This window comes from Zerene cesonia, chromosome 18 (genome assembly GCF_012273895.1).
Source record: "Zerene cesonia ecotype Mississippi chromosome 18, Zerene_cesonia_1.1, whole genome shotgun sequence".
Taxonomy (NCBI): domain Eukaryota; kingdom Metazoa; phylum Arthropoda; class Insecta; order Lepidoptera; family Pieridae; genus Zerene; species Zerene cesonia.
This window is the reverse complement of record NC_052119.1, coordinates 9,332,676-9,351,755: the sequence shown is the minus strand read 5'-3', so window position 1 is coordinate 9,351,755 and position 19,080 is coordinate 9,332,676. Positions and strand designations below refer to the sequence as shown.

Here is a 19,080-nt window from a genome sequence, read left to right as displayed (position 1 = left end):
ATCTTTAGTAGTGAATAAACTATAGTGGATATTTGTGTTTTGTACTTCATTTCTACACAAACTCCATTATAATATATAATTTTATTTATTTTTTATATGATTTGATGACATAAGAGAATAGAATAATACTTGGTAATTTATTTTTTAATTTAGATAAGGCAATAAATTCTTCATACTTTCTGTCTGATATTAGAAAGAAAGTTTGTACTTTAATCGTTATATCTGTGCTTGTATACTTTATTAATGCAAATATAAATCTAAAAAGTTTGTTTGTTTATACGCGCTAATTTTAGGGATAACTAGACCGATTTCCAACATTCTTTCACCGTGCGATTTGTACGTGATCCAAGATTTCATGAATGAATTATTATGATTATGATATTTTATAAAAGTTATATATATAATATAATAATATAATATAATATAAATTCTTTATTTCGGGGTAACAAGGACCCAATATCATATTTTATAACAATTTTACAAAAAGAAATTCACAAAAACATAATTACAAAAGTTAAAATTAAAATAAAATAAAAAGTAATAATAATTTAAATAATACATGTCCATTCAAAGCACAATATTTTAAAATAGTGTAAATATATATATATATATATATATATATATATATATATATATACATAATAAGAAAGTATAACACACAAAATTAGTGACTATGTATTTAGTGGATTATTTGCGGATAATATATCAGTATCTGTGGTATAGAGTTATTATTATCGATTGATTTTATTATACATGAAAAAAAAATCTTAAATTAGATAAATGAGTAAATGAGAAATTTCTCTCATGACAAACACTAAAAATCATGTAAACGACATTCCCAAAAAGGTTTTCAATTCGACTTTATTTTTTTGCATATTTTTAAATGATTGTCGTGATTTTGTTTTTATTAAAACCTGGAGTGATACCTGGCCCCTACAGGGACGTCGGTAACCTGTGTTGTTATAATTACCAGTTCGATTGATGCACTGATGTTCATAGCAATATAACAAGGAATATAAACGACTTCGTATATCGATATCATTGAAGTTTGCGTTGTAAACGATAAAATAAATTTATATTGATCAACGGATTGTAATAAAATTAGCCAAACGTCCATTGCACCGTTTTTATATTACATAAACAACTGGATATTAAATAACAATCTAGAAACTATTCATTTCTAGGTTAAAGTCTGTGCCATCAATTTAAATAATGGATAATGTAGGCAGTCTCGGTCATCACAATAACCGGCTATCAATAATCTCAGCTAACCGGCTCACAAGCCGGTTAGCTGAGGTTCTAATTATTTTAAAAATTCCCAATCTTAAGCGATTAGGTGAGATTCTTGTTCTCAATAAAAAATGTCTAATATTATAAAAGCGTAAGTAACTCTGTCTGTCTACATGTCTCTGCCACTGTTGAGTTTGAGAGCCGAGATCGAAGATATGTTGCTTTTTCCCTATAAATCCTGCGGGAGCAGCCATAATGGGACGGACAAATATGCGGCCAAAATGGGACTGTTTATATTTACTTTGACAACGCTGGCGAAATTCTAGGCGAAAAATTAGTATAATAATAAAAAAATAAACATTGTAGGTACACATTGTAAAAACACAGAAGTACATATCAAGACTAATATTATAAACAGGAAACCTTCGGATTTTTGTCTTTTGTATGTTTGTAACGTTTTAACGCAAAAATCATTGGACTTCAAAAATTCTTTCACCATTGGAGAGCTGCAACTTCACTGAGTGACGTAAACTACACATGTATCACGGGCGAAGCCGTGGTACATGTAACAAGCTAGTACAGCATATGTAGGCATTATTCTTGCCGCTGAACTTTCTTGCGGCTGGACCGATTTTAATGAATTTTTTGGCGTATATTCTGATGAATTCGAGAATGATTTAAATGTATCACGGGCACGGGCAAAAATACAAATACAAATCCTATCCTACTTATATTAAAGCTGGTAAAATTCACGAACATGTATGTTTGTTACTCTTTCAAACGAAAACCACTGAACGGATTTTGACGATGCTTGCCAATGACGCAGCTTATGTACCATGTTTAAAACGCGAGCTTTAGATATACTTGCTCTTTCCCATGGTTTTGTCCCCGTGTAAAACCGCGTGGCAAAGCTATTTATAACTAACACCACAGGAAGAGCGGCAAATGACATTGAAATGTCAAACGAGTTGAAATGATAGTTTCTTAATCGCATCGGAATTTGTCGGATTACAAAATAACTTGCATGAAAGTAACGACCTTTTGATCACTTGAGTCTCGAAGCAAATGTATTTAAAGTTTTATCTGTAGCAGAATTTGGAGAGATTTTGTAATAACGTGATAATTATAATGGTAAAGTTTGGAAGGTCGTTATCATAGCCACAACCATGTTGTGATTGAATATTGCTTTAATGCTCATTTTAAGTGTATTTGCGTATATTGTGAATTTGTATGAATATTGAGAAATTTTGAATTCTATTCTTTCAAAATTTCTCATTTATAAAGCTACAGCTTTACGCCCGCGGATTCACCCGCGTGGAATTCGGTTACATCGCTTTCATTTCCCTATTTCAACTGCTTCTACCATTTTTTTCGCGATAAAAATTATCCTATGTCCTTTCCCAAGTTCAGTTCTACCTTCATACCAAATTACAAAAAAAAATTGGTGATATAGGCGTGAAAGCGTAACAGACAGACAGACAGACAGAGTTACTTTCGCATTTATAATATTAGTAGGGATTTCAATGCTATAAAACTAAAAAAAAAAAATTATATAAATATTTTTATAGCATCAAGCGCGTTGAAGTCTTTTATTCTTTTAAATAATGCAACAAAATATATTATTGTTGATATATAGTTCATTTTAGCGTTGAAATGTTCGTTTGAATATATAATATTAATAATTATTAACAGTGTGTTGTGTTTTATTATATTGTTTTTACAACCATTAATTACGCATTTTCCAAACGAACTCGAAGTAATAAAAAAGTAAAATATTTCGATATAACCACACCCATTCAAGCATTTCTATCTTTGATACTTTAATACATTTTTTTAACTTCACTTCGTTTTTTATATATTTCATATTATCATATATTCACTCACGTAGTACTCCAGCAAAAACGCTGGCCCCACAGGAGACTACCGCCAGCAGACAGACCGACACGCGAAACATTATTAATATTAAAAGATTATAAAAAAAACACCGCTGTAGGTAACCGCTCTCACTGTACTGTGAACTCGCTTCATGCTTGTTACGTTATATAGCTTACGCAAGTATCAATAACGTTTCGTCCTTTGATACTGTTTACTTCAGTGCGTTCACCTAATTCGATATATGAGGAATATATTTGTACCATGTAGAAGAGAGTGATAAAAGTATATTAGAGTTTACGAAAAATAGGCGTGGGATTCGAACCCACGATAATCCCGTTATTAGAGCAAAATTTGAGTCTAAGCAAAGGCTACTAATTGCAATTTTTCTAATTTGGGAGGCGAGCACGCTTCGGCACGAAGTGGGCCAGCTCGCACCTGGGAAGTACCACACAACCACAAAAGACCGGAGTGAAATAGTAGCACACTGCTGTATTTCGTTCGGTGAGTGGGAGAGCCGGTGGCCCGATCCATTTCCTCACCCTTCCGAGCCCATTCCTATCTTCTAGTCTCCAATCCTTTCCTTATCCCTCACCCCTTAAAAGCGACCAACGTATTCACATAGGCACTACCTTTGCGAATGTTCATGGGCGGTGGTGATCACCGTCAGGCGAATAAGCGACAGTTGGCCGCTTATGACATAAAAATGCTAGTAGGTACATATATCTAATTCTGAATACATAATATATGAAGTATTTGCGGCGAAAATAAGAAAGTCTTATCAAAATAGCAGGACACGACTGATAAACCCATTTTGAATAAATTAGGCACACTTTGATAAGACTTTCGACAGTACGTAGGTTTTTTATTATGCTTAATATCAAAACATCACGGTTCCAATTAAATTATTAATTAGTACATGCTATTACGAATTTTTTTCGGATTTTACTAGAATCTCAATACAACATGTAGTAATAAAATTGTTGGTTAATTTTTAACAGGTTTTTGTGTACCTGTGTAAACCCATATCCCTTCCCGAATCTTTCCTTTACTTATGTTGTCAATCCTTTATCACCTAATAAGCGAGTAAATGTAAATATAATAATAAAATAAGGGGCCGTGGTGATCGTTTACAATCAGGCAACTCACTAGCTGCTGTTGCTCGGTTAATAATGGATTTAGTGAAAAAAAACCTAAAAATACACACAATTATAGTATCAAATAGGTTGTCTTACTAGATGATTTAATCGTGGCGATGCTAATCAGGATAATAAGATAAAATCATGAAATTATTGTATTGTCACCGATCCTTAATAAGTGTACAAAGTTTGAATTAAATCTGTCCTCTTAAAGTAGATCGCAATGGAGTCCAAAGGTGTCGGTTACATATTAACATACAAGTGAAAATAACAAAAACGTTAAAAAAAATACAATCTAACATTTTTTCTCTCTTGTATAATTATAGCAGTAGGTATAAGCATTATAGTTTTTTGTTTTTCACACTTATGAAAGTATTTTTAGGCTGAGTTTTTTTATAATAAGTAAATTATTAAACAATCCCAAAAATGCATTATGCATATAGTTTGAAGTTCAACGCTCGCTAAAATAAGCACAACAAAGACACTTGAAGCCTTAATAAATATTATTTTATTTGTATTATGCAGTACGTGAATTTAAGCTTACGAAACATTACCTATTGGTTTGTTATTGTAAATATTAAATTTTTAAGCGTTTTGCAGTTCTTCAAAATGTAGTTAGTCATAAAGAGTATTTAATTAATCCCTAATTATTACCGTTTTAACAAAACGTAAAACTTATAATTCGGAATTTTAATTTTAATTAAATCTGTCACATTGCAATTTTTTATAATTTTGTATTCTTTATTTCAATACCAAGTAAGCAAAATTAGTTCGTTTCATTTGTTAAAAATATTGTAAAACTTTATTGATGCACTTTTCTATAAATTAGGACTCAAAAATCAAAATAATCATAAAATGTACCGTAAAATGTACCGACTAAAACCCCAGTGTGTTCTGTCAAGCCGATTTTTCGTTTGAAAACTGATGTTTTTTATTTTGATTACTGAAGTAACATGAATTGATATTTACATTCGTGAATACATTATTATATGTTTTAATTTTTATTGGCATAATATTTACTACACAGATCTAAGTCCTGGAGCTAAGGTGACTTGCAGTTAACTCTGTTTTTTATGTTATAATGGACAATTAAACTGGTAGTTCGCCTGATGGTAAGCGATCACCACCGCCCAGGAACATTCGCAGAACTCTGCGATCATTGCGATATTATCTGCCTTTACGGATGCGCTGTACGCTTTTAAGGGGAAAGAGATAGGGAAGGATTGACAATGGGAAAAAAGCAATAGATTGGGAAGGCTAAGAATAGGAAACGGACCTCCGGCTTCCTCATTCACCATACGAAACACAGTAGCATGCTACTGTTTCACGACGGACTTTTGTGGTACTTCTCCGGTGCGAGCTGGTCCAATTCGTGCCGAAGCGTACTCGACTCTCAATCAATAAAACAAGCTTGTGGTAATAAACGCAACTTTTTGTGACTTTTATCAAATGAAAATTTAAACAAATCATAGTAAGTGGTATGTATATATGGTCCTACGTGATCAAAGTCAGCTATAATGTAACTGCAGTTAAATTAATAACAAGTTTCCTAATGTTTGTTTATTTAAATAGACATTTTGAGGGTCAAATACCTATAGGTATTTGTTTATTTGTCAAGCCTACTTCACTATTGACCCTTTAAAACATTTCTGATTTAATGTAAATAATGTATATTCATAAAATTTATTTCAGAAAACATAACTATACCGATATAATGAAAATAATGTTTAAGAATTTCTTAGTCTTTCTGTGACGTAGTACGGGGTAATCTCTGAATCTACTGAGCCGACTTTTATATTATTTGTTTATATTTTTCAACTACATTTTTAGATATAATTTATTTTGTTTTATCCCGCATCAACAAGGGTGAGTTAGACAGGAAAATAAATCTAATAAGCTATATTATAAGTAATAAAATATCTAAAATGCGTTGATACACAGATAACGGAAAATTGAATAAAAGACTAGTGCGTATATTATGATTTAATTTAAAAACAAGTAGTTTATAAATACACTACAAATTGGAAATGTTATTTGGAACGTTGAACACAAATAAAAGGAATAATTATTTTTATGAATAACTGAACCGCCTTCAAGATGTCTGATGGGGATCAATTCTAAATAGAACCACACGGAAGGCATCAGCTTTCAAATAACAAAAAGAATCAAGAGTTAACCCAGAAAAAGTATTGAGGTAACAAACACAAAAAATACACTCGAATTATGCACATGCTCCTTTTTTGAAGTAGCTTAAAAGGTGAAAAAGAAATACAATAAATGTATAATTCTAACATCATCAGTTCTATATTAGCAAAGTTACGTTAAGTCGGTTTCATATAATTAATCTTCGAGTTACATAAAGTAAATAAATTGCGCCTGAACATAAATGAAAAGCAAAAGTCGTGATAATAAACATACATTGAAAGAAACAACTGATTGAACAACAGAAATATAACAATTTTGTTGTAGTATGAAGATAATTTGTGATCATAGAAAAAGGAAAGTTTTTATCCTGGAAATCTCATGGGAAGACATGCGCGATATGCGAGGGAAACCCACCCCATTATCTTTCCTTTTAATCTCACAGGCAAAGCCGCAGTCTGAAAGCTAGTATTCATAAGAGCGAGGGTGCTGTTTCGTATTTTAATTATACCTGTGATTTGTTAGTTAAGCTTGTAAAGGTGTATAGTTATAGATTGCTCGAAACTGATTTAAAACGTAAATTTCTAGGAATATGAAATATTTATTATGTACTTAATAATATAATTATTTTCAGGCAATTGTTTCTATTTTACAATAGATCGGATTGCTTAGAATAGTTCGTTTCCTTTTCCTCACCTGTCGCAGACCATTCTGCCTTTCTAGTCTATCCTTTCCTCTTCCCTTACCCCCTAAAAGCGGGTTGCGCATCCGCACCAACTAAGCTTACTAGCTACGCCTACCATCAGGCGAACCACTAGCTTAGTTGCCCACTATGGCATAAAAAAAAGAATAGAGCAATAAAGCGATATCATTATAAGAAATTCTGAACGTACATCACGACGCCACAGGCAAAAATAATGTCAAGATAGGTATGACAGCGGTATTTATATGTTGCGTTCTTTGTAATTTGATAATTATGGACGACAGGATCCTGCATTACGTTTTTGCTCTCACGTCTGTCTAGTATAATAGTCTTCAACGTCGAAATGTTGTCTAATATAATACCTAGATATAACATGTCATATTAACTTCCTTTTTTACTATTTACAATTTATGAAACAAAGAATTGATTATTGTGTTTTCGTTACTATAATTTCGTTTTCCGTTCGTTATAATTTTGATGAATTGATTACTTGAATGTGGCGTTAACTTGATGACAATCTACGAATAAAATAAGAATGTTTAATACACGTTTGAAGTTTTTATCTAAAATATATTTAAATTAACATCGGATTAACAGGTAAAAGACAACGTGAAAGGAATTCGAGTCTCGTATCGCATCACTCTTTCGTTCCACACATGTCTTGACTTTATATTATGTTAAATGATACTTGCTATGACGTATGATTCTGACGTCTTTTGCTAAGCTATAAAACTAAATGGTTGGTTGAGATACCTACATGTTTGATTATCCAACCGCCTCCCTGGTACAGTAGTTAACGCCTGAGCGTACAACCGAATCCTGAGTTCGATTCCCGGTGAGGGCTCAAAAAAAGTCTCTGTCTGACAGGGAACAAAAGACTGATCATCTATTTGTCCGTAAAGAAAATCGATCAGTGAACAGATGTATATCATGTGACCCCGTACTTCACTAAGCGACTTAATTTGATTAATTATCTGTGGTACTAGTATTTATTTTGATTGCTAGTGATCTGTCAGATGTCTTTTCTTTTTTAATTAAATGTCAGTCTCAATTTGAATAACATGTACTAATATGCACTTATAGGTAAAAGGAAATATCGATATGTTTTACAATTTTTACTAAAATATTATAAATTCTAAAGTGACTCTGTCTGCCTTTCTCTTTGTTTCTTATTCACGCCAAAAGCACTGAAGCGATTAGAATGAAATTTGTGTAATGAATAGATTTCATAGAATTTTATTCATAGAAACTTAGTACTTATAAATGAAATTGCCGATTTGTCCGTTTGATTCTTTATTCAAACAAGGATTTAAACGTAAATATTGCTTGTATTAATTAAATTGTTTACAGTAGACACATATATCCTTTAAGGGTATTTATTTACTACAAAAGTTAGAATGCTTCCTGCACTAGCTCTGTTGATAGTTGATGTTTCATCAGAAGTACAGCATTCGCCCCGCTGACGTATGTATAGTCACGTATACCCAGTCCATGGTCATTGCCACTAGTAGACCCTCACGTATCTGATTTAATTAAAACAATATAGTTTATTCGTAATAGCTTTAACAGGAAACGACATCAAAGCCTAGTAATACTAAGTGGTATGCATTTTTGTTGTAGTTTCTTTTTATCGTAATTGTTTCGCTTTTTCTCACGTTGATCGATCTTGAACTCAAACTCCAATATTTATTTATTCTAATTAGACTTCTTATAGAAGCACTTTGAAATCCTCATAACGTAGTTTTAACATTTACCACCGGTTCGGAAAGCAGTTTCTACAGAAAAGAGCCGGCAAGAAACTCTGCAGTTGCTCTTTTAATACATAGGTAATTTGTATACATAATAATGGTTACAAAGAACTGTCCTGTGGTTCTTAGGCGAAAAAATTCAATGGGTTTTTATCTTCAAAATATTCATTAACGCTATAGTAGGCTTTCTAAACTAATAAATTTTTAAATTTAGCTCTACTACACTCTTGAATATTACTAGAAATACAATTGTAAAAGTCTATTGAAATCTTTCGATTAATGTACATTTTAAATGTTTACGCGCAGGCAGTTAGGGATATGAAAGTTTCGTATCTGTCATAATTCCAATAAATTACTAAATACATCCGTATAATTAATGAAGCATATAATTAAGAGGTTCTTCGAAAAAACGCATCCATAAAACACCTTCGCTTACTCACTTGTGTTTTTAAATCATTTCCCAGTTGCACGGAAGATTAAAGGCCAATGTCAACGACCTTTGAGGCTTTTGTTTAACTATTCATGATTCATACATTTACCATAATATTTTAAATTACATGTAGCATGTGTATTGTTAAACGTTGCGCGTTCAAATTAGTTCAAACAGGCAAGAAAAACAAAGTTTCTCTCGTCAAAAGCAACAACCTTTGTAACAACACATTTTTTTACAACAACAATATTGGATATACGTAATTGGATTTATAAGTACAGATTTTTTATAAACGAGTAGTATAGTTCTGTTTGTTTTAAATATATGTTTTTATAACAATAAACGATAAGTAGAGTATATACCACAGATAACGTAATACCACAGGTAATATAAAAATTATTTGTAAGTAAAGTAAAGGAGCTGGTGGGTCGCTTAATGGTAAGTTATACCACCACCCATGAACATTTACAGAGGCAGAAAGAGAGGAACGAGGAAGAGGATTTGGATGTATTAAAGAGGACTGGTACCTTTATTGTCCCACTGATGAGAGAAACGGTCCCAGTCTTCCTGTTTCTGCTCCTCCATGGCAAGGGTAAGAAAACTGATAAATTGTATTTGAATTTAAATAAATAAAGATATTTATTGTTTATTCGCCTACAACAACATCAAGAACTCGTCATAAACATGCCATATATTATGATTGCTTTCATTCTCATTTTTTCTTAATTTTAAGATTGTGTCTTTGTGTAAAAAAATAGCTAACCAATGAATTGATGAAAGTGATATAACAGCATTGCCCAATGATTTTTCATGGTAAACTATAAATGAATCAAGGGTGGTCATGCGTTGTCATGGTTCGGCGCAATGACAACGACAGTGATGAAATTTTTCTATTCTATCTTTTTTTATAACCAGGTTATAATATGCACATGCTGAAAAATATGCCGAACTATGATTTCTAAATTATTTTAAGTTTATCTTCAAGAGTACTGAATCAATCATGAAAGGTTTTTCACTATCATAAAACTGAATTATCCAGTATTGACATGGGATCTTTTCTACTCCCGATCAACCGAACAAAGGCAAGGCAAAGACAGGGCAAGCGGATTGTAATATAATATATAACATCTGTTATATTTATTGATATATAATATTACTTTAAGTGTATTTTATGTATGTCCGTGCATGTATTTCAAAAAACACTGGAGAATCTGAATTCATTATCAATTTATTATATAATGTTTAAACTAACTTTTCCTCCACTCATCAGTATCTTTTAACCACAAACTTCATGCATTTTCCACGTAACTGTAGTGTCAAGGTATTTAACGATGGAATAATTTCGAAATTCGCTCCTAATTGTCAATTTACCAGTAATTAAGTAACGAAGAGGCTATAAAATGTAGTGTAATTAAAAAAAATGTGTTTTTTGTCAAGTGTATGAAGCAAAATGAAGGTGTCAGTTTTTGTGTTTGTCTGTGCGTTTGTTGGCATTCTCTGTGATGCCGGTGAGTTCATGTATATATTTATATCTTTTTTATAATTGTAATACATTTGTACTGAGTATTGATGTGTGGCCAAATATGATATCGTTTCATATAATTCTACTCAATCTTTATACTTTTAGCGGTAACATCTTCACAAGAATCTTAGAAGGTTCATGGGTGGTAGTAATAAGCTAGCTTGTCTAGTTTTGAAAAAATAAGATTAACATTTCCATACTAACTAACCATATTTGATTAAAATGTCATGCAAGTACACTCTGTCATGTATAGACTTACACTTATTAGTGACCAGTTTCTAATCCTAATAAAAGCGCTACCTTTTTCAGCCGACTTCAAAAAAGAAGCATATTCTTCATTCAACAATTTTTTATTTATTTATCTTTGGGAAACAAACAATACAATTATTCTTATAGATTATAGATATATACCATACACATATCAGCAAAGTTTCTACTAAAAAAAAATATTTGATATGATTGGAAGAACCGATTTTGATGATTTGGTTTTTATTGAAAAGGCATTTGTGTGATGAAAATTTAGTGTTAGTTGTGACAATATGAAGGCTGATTAGATTATTCTTAAAATGGAAATATTTGACTTAAAAAAGATGTTTGATTAGATGATACTAGCAATATAAATATATGGTCTATACAAGAAAAATCAAAGATCAATAATTTGATTTCAAATTAAACTGACAAATCAGAGGAAAGCTACAATATTCATTAATTTAACAATTAATGTTACATTTTGTGGTTTCTTGAATTACAACATCGATTGATTCTATAATAACAACATTAAATAGATTATATGACGTCAATACGTTAGTGTAAATGTTTATATGTGTATGCGTGAATAATTATTTCGTTGTAAAATCTTGATGAACACAAAATAGGCGATTCTTAGAACAATTAATATTAACTATTTGCGACTATAGATTAATCTTTCGTTTTTATGTATGGGTTATTTTGTTTTATATCTTTTGCTGAGTTATTGAATTACGATTGGCCTCAGGGACTCTACTCGCTTTGTATACGGATAAAAAACTTACGCGTTAATACAGACGATATCCTACTAATATTATAAATGCGAAAGTTTGTAAGGATGTGTGTGCGTTTGTTGCTCTTTCACGCAAAAACTACTGAATTAATTGCAATGAAATTTGGTACGTAGACAACTGGATAACTGGAATAACATATAGGCAACTTTTTATCCCGATATTCATACGGGATACAGACTGACGCGGGTGAAACCGCGGGGCGCAGCTAGTAATAACATAATATGAATACTAGCTGACCCGGTAAACGTTGTTCTGCCTTCCTTCTATCATTTAGGGGTATATATGGGAATCGATCCAGCCGTTTAGGAGGAGTATGGGAAAGAACATTGCGGCAGGAGAATTGTATATATTAGATATACCAGATTCCAGATTCGAAAAGCCGTATCGTGGTACAGTAAAAAGAACACATCTTTTAAAATTTCTGATAATTAGTAGTAGGAAAAATTTACACCTACTAACATCTTATGAGAGGTTATTTTAATTAATTTTCAAGGTCGAGCATATATAACATTTTAAAGGTTGGTATTTAATTATAATAAGTATTTAATTATTTATTTTATAGCATTGATATGCTTTATAAATGGGAAATTTTGAAAGAATAGAAAAATTTGATCACAAGATTGAATTTGACTCAAACCCGCATTACGTATAATTAATGACCTTGCTTCGGTGCGTAGTGCTAAAAAATATGATAAATTGTTGATATTATCCAGTTCGCGAACCGGTATACCATTGCTAAAAAATAGGATAATGTTAAAGCTTCATATATCAGCAGGTATTCATGTTTATTATTCTTCATTACTTACGAGTTGCAGATATATCTAAGTCTTATAAAAATTAAAAAAAAAAAACAAATTATATTATTACAAATGCTTTTTTAATATTAGTGAACTTGCACAAATAATGGTGACGGGAACAATGAAATGAACCGGGGAGGGTCAAAAAAAGGATACGGGCCTACACGAGATACATACAAGCATAGAAACGTACATGTGACGCTAATAAAGCCTGTTAAAAACAGCGACCGTGTAACGTGATTATAGTTTTGAACATAAATTTGAAAAATATATACAAAGGTGGCATGTACTTAGTAAAAAATTCTGAGAAGTGTCATACAAAATTGTTAACTTCTTACAGCTATTCAACGATATAGCAGCAATTGTTTGTACATAATAATCGAGTAAACGTGAGGACAAAAAGTTCTATTGAGGATATAAACTATATTTTCCTTGACATGTTTAACGCTTTAAAAGATATTCATTATGATAAGTCTTGGTATGGATAAGTGGCAGTGTTCAAACAATTTATGTATATGTTTAATTACTATCTTATATTTAAAATAATTCTTGTTAAATCTAGTTACGAGTTTCCTATAGTATATACTAACAGATAAATAATTTTCTATTTGCGTGTATGCTATATTCCCAATTTAAATATTTTCTGAAAAAAAAACAGTTGGTCGATCTTCTACCCATGCAATTATGTTTTTACATGTATAAATATAGGGCCATAGAGTATGGATGGTTTAGGCAAAAAACTTCCCTGCTAACCTTGAAAATCTTGCCATGTCTATATTGCTAGCAAGGAATAATAAATAGGCCATTATGTATATACATCGCAGATGTGTGTGTGTATTTACAAAAAGCTGAATAGTACGATGTAAGAAATTTGTTTGCGATGTAACATTTTATGTAAAACGAGAACCACATCAGTGATATAGGACAGATTGTTTAAGTAATCGTTGAAATAATGTTTCATATTGGTTGTTAATTTCTAAGAAGATCGTGTGGGCCATCTTAGATAATCGACACCAAAAGAATAGAAAATTGATTGCTAAAGCGCAGGACTTGGGTTTGAATCCCGTCTCAGAACTAATTTTGTGAATGTCTGCCTTGAATAAAAAAATACTTTACTATATACATTTAAAAGCCTGATGTCTCAATAATACATATATTATTTAATAAAGAAGATAAAAGAAGTATATGTCATAGATTTTTTCTCACATTAAACAGTGTACGTTCTTATTAAATTAAGCCTCGAAAACATATATGTGGACTGTGTTACTAGCACAAAAATATAATACTTAGTACCATAAAACATGAACTATTCACCTTTGACCATGACGCATGCTCTTCGCAAAAATTTAAAAGTCTATGTACACAGTAGTGACTAGGCTTAGTTTAGAATTAATAAAATCAAATCCTTTAAATTATTATTGTATGTGGTAGTCGAGCACGCTTCGGCACGAATTGGGCCAGCTCGCACCGGGGAGGTACCACACCCCCACAGAAGACCGGCGTGAAATAGCGTTCTGCTGTGTTTCGTTCGGTGAGTGGGGGAGCCGGAGGCCCATATCCTTTTCCTTCCCCTTCCCAGTCCTTTCCTTTATTCATCTCGCCAATCCTTTCTTTATCCCTTCCCAATTTAAAGTCGGCAATCCATTTGTAGAGGCGTAAGGTCTGTAATCGACTTTACGCCTCTACAAATGTTCATGGGCGGTGGTAGCGCTTAGCATCAGGCGTCCCACCAGCTCCATTGCCGACTGTGACATAAAAAAAAAAAAAAAAAAAAAATAGATGTAAACGTGCCTTAAAAATAAAATTTATTATTGAAATATGTTACATGTTTTTTATGTTATTTATTTTAAAATTGGGTCAGATAAAGCTTTATAGTTTTTAGTATGTAATTATTTCACAATATAATAGGTTTCTTAACATATACTTATAAAAAATCTACTCAAAACTCAAAACAATTAAAATAAGTCTTCACAGCAGAGTCAGTACGAGCAGCTATATTATTACACAAGCAAACGGCGATTTCTTAACATTCCTATCATTAAAGTATCAGAACCTATAATAATGGTCGTAAATCTACAAGATGCCCTGCGCGTATCTTCATATTGTGTAGTATATATGTATCTTTTCTATAATTGTATAATATTATAATATTCTAGTTTTTCGCCCGCGTCTTCACCCGCGCGAAGGAAATTGCTGTAAAAATCACTTTCCCCGGACACAAACCATAAAATCGCTCCGGTACGATTTGAAGAAAAGACAAACAAACACACTTTCGCATTTATAATATAAGTCAGGATTATTTATTCATTACTATATTTTAATTTATTTATGTAGACACGCGTTGGTAAACCCAGAAAATAAGATAAGATAAAATCAAATTACTCATGATACATTTATAATTTTCAGACATTTCTTTCATCCAACCATGCCACTCCTACGACTGCGCCTGCCTCAAGTCTTCAGCGCAACAGGCCCTGCCTTATATAGCGGCTGGGATACCTGAGCTGGGCATGGGTACACTGGACCCCATGAACGTTGCCCATGTAGCCACCAACCAGCAGGGACTGGATATTGACTTCAGAAACACGGTTGTGAAGGGGCTGAGGCACTGCCTGGTTTTGGATCTTGCGTGAGTTGTTTTAACATGATAATGTTTAAAGTTGGGTAATTAGTAGGCGTTTTCTATTAGTTGCAGTTAGTTAGTAAATATTTATCAAGTATGCTCTTAAACGTATCGTCTTCCTTAATTATTTTACCAGCTACAACTATAATTGCCAGTTTTTTTTTAACATTAGGTACACAAATTCACTGAGAATACTCCAAATGATTTATATAAATCGGCTCTTTAATCAAAATATCTCGTCATTATATTAGCATGCTATTCATTACAAGAATTTTCTTCGAGTTAGTAACCTAAGATGGCACCTTTAATAATAACGATTTAACCTTGATCTGTGTGATTTAGATAATTCCCTTGTCTACTTTTTGTCGCATTATTCAACAGCGTCATATTAACGCATCTTATTAAATTGAAAATTCAATTGTAATGTTCCGGTACTTATCGTTAAATTGCGGCAAATACAAGTTAGTTTTCTGTTGTAACAAATGAGAGCTCATAGACATGATCATTTGCTTGTAACAGAAAAATGTAGAATGGAGTATTCATTTTTAAATACTTGCTGCGCCCCGCGGTTTCACCCACGTAAGTCCGTAATAAATAATAATAAAAATCATAAAAAGTTGCCTATATGTTATTCCAGTTTTCCAGCTATCTACGTACCAAATTTCATTACAATCGGTTCAGTAGTTTTTGCGTGAAAGAGCAACAAACACACACACATCCTTACAAACTTTCGGATTTATAACATAACATAAAAAAAGTAAGAAGTAAGATTATCGATAGTTATTCGAAAACAACGTTTGATGTTTTGTCGGACATGACGTGGGTCCGATATTTCAAGCAAAAGTGATAGTAAGATACAACTAAATGTAACAGGTAAATGTATATTGCGATTATTTGCAGGAATGTTACATTACATGGAAATACTCTTGAAAGCTGAGCCTTTACCTGTATCACAGATAACATAATACTATCCTACATAGATATTATGCTTGAACAAATGTCCTAGTGTACATCCACCATAAGATACGACCGTGAAGTAATGTGATTAATACTAACTGGTTGGAGTATTCGTAAATAATAATTTGGAAAATTTTATATTTAAAGCATTTCGTAAACTCGAAAGGTTGTCCAATCAATTGTCAATAAATTAATGTGATTATATTACAATGTGCAAGGAATATTTTCCTAATGTGTTCACTGAAACTCGAGTTACAGATTGAAAAAGGTGTCAAATGTAATTATGACATCTGAAATCAATCAATAAAGCAGCTATTCAAACTGTACAATGCACGACACAGGAATACTGTCAGGGATATATTTTCTCAGATATATCTCAATCACAATCAACAAAAGCCAATAAAATAGATGCAACCTTTGCGAAGCTAACTCTCAAGATACTCCTTAACATATTTGGAAAACATTAAAAAAGATTATGTTAAAAATACCAGTAGTTTTTATCATCATATCGCTCACACTCGTTCTCATTTACATCACTAAATTATTCTGTCACATAACCAAATAAGAGTAAAGCTTGACCACGGGAGAGCAAACAGAGAATGCACCGAATTCTGTCTCTTCATGTGCTAAATTCTCTAGAAAAAAAAAACGATTTGATTGTATTAACGCAGTGAAATAATTACAGGATGCAGCAGGGTCATATTTCCATAGATCTGCAATGTTCTGTGGTGCTCACTGGAGATTATAGCCTCAATGGTAATCTGATGGACTTCCAGATTGACGGGAATGGACCTTATGATATCATAATTCGTGAGTAAAAAGCTTTTTTATAGGAAGAGTTATCATGCGATCGACGTCTGTTTATTTATTTATTTATTTATTAATAATGAATTTCCAACAAAGGAAAAAGATCATGTAATAAAAAGGTTTACTTTTTATTACATGATCTTTTTATACAAGAAATTCGTTAGGATATACAGAAAGGTATGATTATAACCTAGATTAATGCCTTATTATATATAACATCAAATTGATATACATAAAAAACAAAAAGTAAAACATCAAAACACTTTTTAGTGTTTAAAAAACAAATGCATAACTCGTTATTGTTCATATAAATTTTTGTCACTTAACTTAATTTTCTGAGTAGCATTTACACGGCGCTGTCCGTTTTTAGTTCTGCGGCGTTCAAGAAAATAAACAATTTAAAGTACACAATCCCTCATAAACAATAAAAACATTAAAAATGCAAAAAATAGGTAAAGATAAAGCTTCCGCAAAGTATTGTGGGAGTCCTTTACACACTATCAGCTAAATAAAAAAGTAATAAGTGGTCAGTGAGATATGCCGCGCGCCTGTTTTTCATTTTATATGAACGGCATCGTCCTTGAGTATTTATTATTAAATAAATCTGCTCAAATATTCATCCAGGTGACATCGTAGTCCAAGTGGTGCTGGATACTGATCTACGTGAGGAGGGCGGAGACACATACTTGAATATTAGAAACTGGAGTCATTCAGCCCATGTGCTTACGAACGTGAAGTTCCACTTCGAAAACCTTCTGCCTGGCAACAAGAGATTGGGTAAGAGATTTTTCCGTTTGTATGAGCTGTATTTATAATTTTGATTTTAAAATACAACACTCGTACTTTATTTTACGTGCACAATACAGTAATGATAACAAAAAGGAAAGAAACGTTAATCAGGTTAAACAGGCAGCCTCATCTTGTTCTTTCATCTTATAAGCGATCTCTGCCAGGCAATCTTTGAATGGGATTACATACTATATAAATAAGTTTTTTTTTCTCTTGAGAAAGACTTATTGGTTTAAATATTATTATGTGATTTCTTTACACATACTTATAATTTTTTACGGAAATTTATAATCATGAATTTTGGAGTATATACTCCACAAAATAAAACAAGAAATATATATGGTGATATACATCTCCATATATCTTTCTTAATCTAATCGAATTAAATAACAATTGCCACTATGTCACAGTTCGAATTATTTATAAATTTTGTAATTTCATTGTTCACAGCTAAAACAGTCGCGCACTTAGCTAACTCAAATTGGCGCGTGATTTTCGACGAAATGGCCCCTCCGATTGTGAAGGCGATAGTGGCCAGGATTGTTAAAGAAACCTCCAAATTGTTCGATAACGTTCCTCTCAATAAACTCTCTCTTGATTATGAGTAATGTATTTATATATATGTCGCAGGGACATTGTATGATATGGCCGTGTCACCAGCCAACAAACGTTCGCGATTTTAATCATCAATTCAAGTTTTAATAATCAAAACGTTCGACAGTAGAATTGGGAATCCGACTTCTCGGCTGCAGTGCTTAGATTGGCCTCGGTTTTGGATACGGCTTGCCGTCATACAATACGGCGATTTATGCATATCCACTGCGACATGTACAAATAAAATTAATATGTTCCTATTACTCGAGTCTTTTACTTGTTATACCTTGAACGGCAGTGACTTCAGCGACGGTGAAAATAAAATCATTATAGTCTCATCATCAACCATCATTCACTAATTGTAATAATTTTGTTACCCTAATTTATCGGTAGTAAGGGCAAGAAAATTAGATGTTATAAATTATTTTAACAATTAAGACAAATTTTCATACCTTGTAATAAATCACTTTATCCTACAAACAACAAAAAACCATACAACATTGTATAAACGTTTATTTAGTAAAAGATTGGCGTGTAGTATTTCTGTCGTATTTAAAATATTAATAATACGAGTATGTTCAGATGTATAGCAGACTTCAACGTCAATTATGACAGCGTTATGAGAAATTTATAATTTCCTTTCAATTGTTCAATTAAACTTTAATGATAATTAATTTAATTGAATCC

General features: G+C 32.1%; 2 protein-coding genes across 2 annotated transcripts in view; one reads left to right on the top strand and one right to left on the bottom strand.

Annotated features, from left to right (window-relative positions):
• Window positions 1–3,274, bottom strand: part of LOC119833923 (circadian clock-controlled protein daywake-like) — a 12,232-nt gene extending 8,958 nt beyond the window's left edge. The window contains exon 1 of the mRNA XM_038358157.1: window positions 3,115–3,274. Within this exon, the coding sequence (XP_038214085.1) occupies window positions 3,115–3,184 (70 nt within the window). The 5' untranslated portion in view covers window positions 3,185–3,274. The remainder of the gene's footprint in view (window positions 1–3,114) is intronic.
• Window positions 3,275–10,636: 7,362 nt separating this feature from the next.
• On the top strand, window positions 10,637–18,407 carry LOC119834097. The gene is made up of 5 exons (XM_038358382.1): window positions 10,637–10,772; window positions 15,030–15,252; window positions 16,889–17,013; window positions 17,635–17,787; window positions 18,250–18,407. Exons 1-5 carry the CDS (start codon window positions 10,715–10,717, stop codon window positions 18,405–18,407), a joined length of 717 nt encoding a protein of 238 aa, XP_038214310.1. The 5' UTR covers window positions 10,637–10,714.
• The last annotated feature ends 673 nt before the right edge of the window (window positions 18,408–19,080 follow it).